General features: G+C 34.8%; 1 protein-coding gene across 1 annotated transcript; it reads left to right on the top strand.

The window, feature by feature from the left end:
- The first annotated feature begins 1,152 nt into the window (after positions 1–1,152).
- On the top strand, positions 1,153–3,185 carry LOC116012874. The gene is made up of 10 exons (XM_031252548.1): positions 1,153–1,245; positions 1,338–1,409; positions 1,557–1,608; positions 1,699–1,795; positions 1,854–1,978; positions 2,044–2,128; positions 2,206–2,338; positions 2,407–2,703; positions 2,795–3,031; positions 3,129–3,185. Exons 1-10 carry the CDS (start codon positions 1,153–1,155, stop codon positions 3,183–3,185), a joined length of 1,248 nt encoding a protein of 415 aa, XP_031108408.1.
- The last annotated feature ends 404 nt before the right edge of the window (positions 3,186–3,589 follow it).

Raw genomic sequence — 3,589 nt, 5'->3', positions numbered from 1 at the left:
TCCTGAAACATTGTGTGCCATAGTTTTGTATGTCGTGTGCATGGAGATATTATTTAGTGAGCCATACTGAGACAACAATACTACTATAGTTAAATTGCACACAGTTTGGCACATAACCACGTAATTATATCTGGAAATGTGGTGAAGCAGTAGTAAAATCAAGGACATCCAAGTATATGTTTTCAGTAATTAATAAAGCATGGGTTGGTTATCATTTGTTGACACACATATTTTTATATCATGTATGCCAAGTTTTATTACTTCGTGTGCATGGAAATAACTTCTTGTGTGCCACTGTTTGTAAACAGTGGGATAATTGCTAAACGGATGTATATGTGCACGTGGTAGGTGGCAGCACCAAGCCACCAATAAATCTGAATATTCATTTTACAATAATGCATCAGACATACAAGTGAATTACACTACAGAGTGCGGGGAAGGAATACCTCTTGAAATAACCAATGAATTCATTCCAGAATGTGAAGAGATAGTAAAGTCCTACCTAGGTCACATGAATATATATACCCAATTGTTGGTTGTGGGAGAGTTCTATATGTTTCAAACAAAAATGAAACACAATGAACAAATCCTAATCATCGCTGCGTAATCATATCATCAACTCTATAATAAAGCAACAATGCCCTGATGGAGTTTTCCTGCCCAATGGATACAGCGTCGTTTCGCTGGCATAATGTATTGAATCAAATTATTTAATATACATTAAATACCTGTACATCAATAGGTTTGTATTTACAATTTTTTTTAATAACAATGTATGTATTAGTCGGCTCAATGAATTGCATCTCAAGTTTCGAGTAAGTATCAGAGCACTTCCACAATGTCGCATTAAATGTTGGAATACGAATCGGTGGATCATTATACAAATATTTAAAACTGATTACAACATATGAATACATTCGTTCTGAAAGGATGTGTATATTAAATAAGATAATGATGATGGTTCATGCTTCCAAAGCTTGCCTTTTCGTTTCTCTAGAACACTTCATATCATATTGTACCTGTATATAAAGAAGTCGAAACATGAACCATTGTCAGCCACATACTATACCTCCAAAGTTGAATATTGAACTAAAATCATGCCTTCTCAATGTGTCTGCCCACGAACTTAGTCCTCTGCACACGAGAAGAGCAATGAGGCTCAGATTAGTAAGGACCTACGAAGTACCGGAAAAAAGAGGAGGAAATTTGATGAGAAGTAAAGAGTGTCTGTTTCACGATGATAAGGTGAATGCTAACTATTTTTTTTTCCTCTCTTTAATCTGTACTTGCTTTGTTATTTAATAAAGCATACTTTATACTGTTTACAAATGTTATAGGGAACTTATATCCATGCCAACATTTCAAAGGAAGAAGTTGAAAAATATTCCAAAGTATTTGAAGAGGGGAAGGTCTACTCTATAAACAACTTTCTGGTGGTCACTAACTACTACAAATAGAAAACAACTACACACAAGTATCTTATAAAGTTCAACTACAAAACAGTGGTGAAAGAGAGTAAATCCAGACAATTTCCTACTCATATGCTTCGCATTAAGTCGTTTGAATCATTGAGGAATCCTGTTGAAGTCAATGAAACTGAGCTATTTGGTAATTATGTTATTGTCTTAATATTTTGTTTTTTTTTAAATATATTTTGTAATGCCCTAAACCTACAATTATATCATTTTTTCCTAACAGATGTCATAGGTCGAGTGGTTGAAATTTATTCTCCACTACAGAAGCTAATTGCTGGAAAAGCAACCACTCTAATCGACTTCGTGATTGCTGATACCCAGTGAGTTATTTTTTTTTCCACTATCACCACAGTTTGACTAATATCTTTTTTTGGTTAGGGACAATCATTTGAAATGCACGGTATGGGACAAGCATGTTGTTGGTATTCATCAATTCTACAACATAGATGTGAAAGAACCTATTATTGTTGCCATTCAACTGTGTAGGGCTAAGATTGTAAATGGTAAGTATCAGTTGCTTTTTATTAGACAGTTTACGATCTCTACTCAATTTGTTCTGTTTTTTTAGGTGAAGTGAGGATTACTAGCTCCTATGATGCCACAAAACTGTGTATTAATCACAGTTTTGCTGAGTTTGCTGAATTTAGGTCCAAGTATGTACTAATACCTTTGATGTATCATAACACTATATGTTTCCGTCTATATTACTCTCTAATTTCTATTTTTATAGACTTGATGCTGACAATAGTCCACATCGTAGTATTACTACTACAACTGTTCTATCTGAATCTACTAGCTTAGGTGATTTCCAAAGTGGTTCTATAACCATCACCACTTTATATGATTTGCTGATGAAAGAGGAGGTAATTGCACCATCAACAACTGTATAATGTTCTCATATACTGTGACCACTAAAACCCTACTTTTTTAGGATGGTGAGTTCTATGTCCCTACTGAGATTGTTGGTATTCAAGGTTCCCGTATAGGTGATTGGTATTACACCTCATGCATGTCACAAGGTTGCAATAAGAAGTTAAGCGTGATGAGAGACAAAGGTCTCCTAATTTGTGGCAAGTGCAACAAAAAGTGGGAAGAAGGATGTGTTCGATATAAAGTGGTTGTGAGAGTGGTGGATAAAAGAGATGATGCTCCCTTTTTACTCTGGGATAGAGAGTGTGCAGATTTGGTTGGGGTCCCAGCAAGCTTACTGTTTGAAAAGTATCTCAAGGTAATTTACTATTTACAACCACCTTCTAAATATACACAAATCTATGTTTGCTACATTTTGATTTTATTGTAATTGTTACTTTTACTTTTAGGTGGACATTGACATTCCACCAGAGTTGGAATCACTGATAGGAATGTCAATGATATTCAAAGTGTCACTAAAAAGAAACCAAATGTGTGGACCTACTTCAGCATATAATGTGATGAGAGTTATAAGGGATGAGGCTTTAGTTGATGCATACTGTTCTAGGCTCAATGATACCCAAGAGAAGGATCTCATTTCAAGAATGATTGAAGAAGATGATGATGACAGTTCTGACTCTAATCAGGTAAAATTTTTAGGCAAGTGGCTAATAAGCTAATATTCGAATACTTATCGTCATACTGTATTACTCTCACTTTTTTCCTATTTAAACTCATTCTCAGGAAGGATCTAAAGGTGATGAAGTAAACAACCCAGTGAATGCATCTCAAGAGAAGTGAAATGAGACAGACTCTGATAATTCAGACACTATCAAGAGGTGTCTAATGGACCAATTTTCTACATCAACCAAACTTAAGAAGTCGAGGATGGTGACAGTCAAGACTGAAAAGATTTAAATGTGCAACTGATGTTTCGAAGACACTTTATTTAATTTTTGCCCATGCTGTTAGACTTTTCAACTTGGTAACACTGTTTGAGTGTTATCAGTTGTTTGCATGTTTTCCAGAACTATTGCTGTCATTTCTATTACTATGTTCTATGTTTTTGTTGTTCCTAACTGTTTGTATGCATGTTTTTCTTACTATATCATCTATTATTGTCCACCCTATATATGTGCATAAGACAGGAATGACTACAAGACAAGAGGTACAAATTGAAGCAAACCATATATGGAGAACAGTTG

This window comes from Ipomoea triloba, chromosome 3 (genome assembly GCF_003576645.1).
Source record: "Ipomoea triloba cultivar NCNSP0323 chromosome 3, ASM357664v1".
NCBI classification, from domain to species: domain Eukaryota; kingdom Viridiplantae; phylum Streptophyta; class Magnoliopsida; order Solanales; family Convolvulaceae; genus Ipomoea; species Ipomoea triloba.
This window is presented reverse-complemented; position numbering and strand designations above follow the sequence as displayed.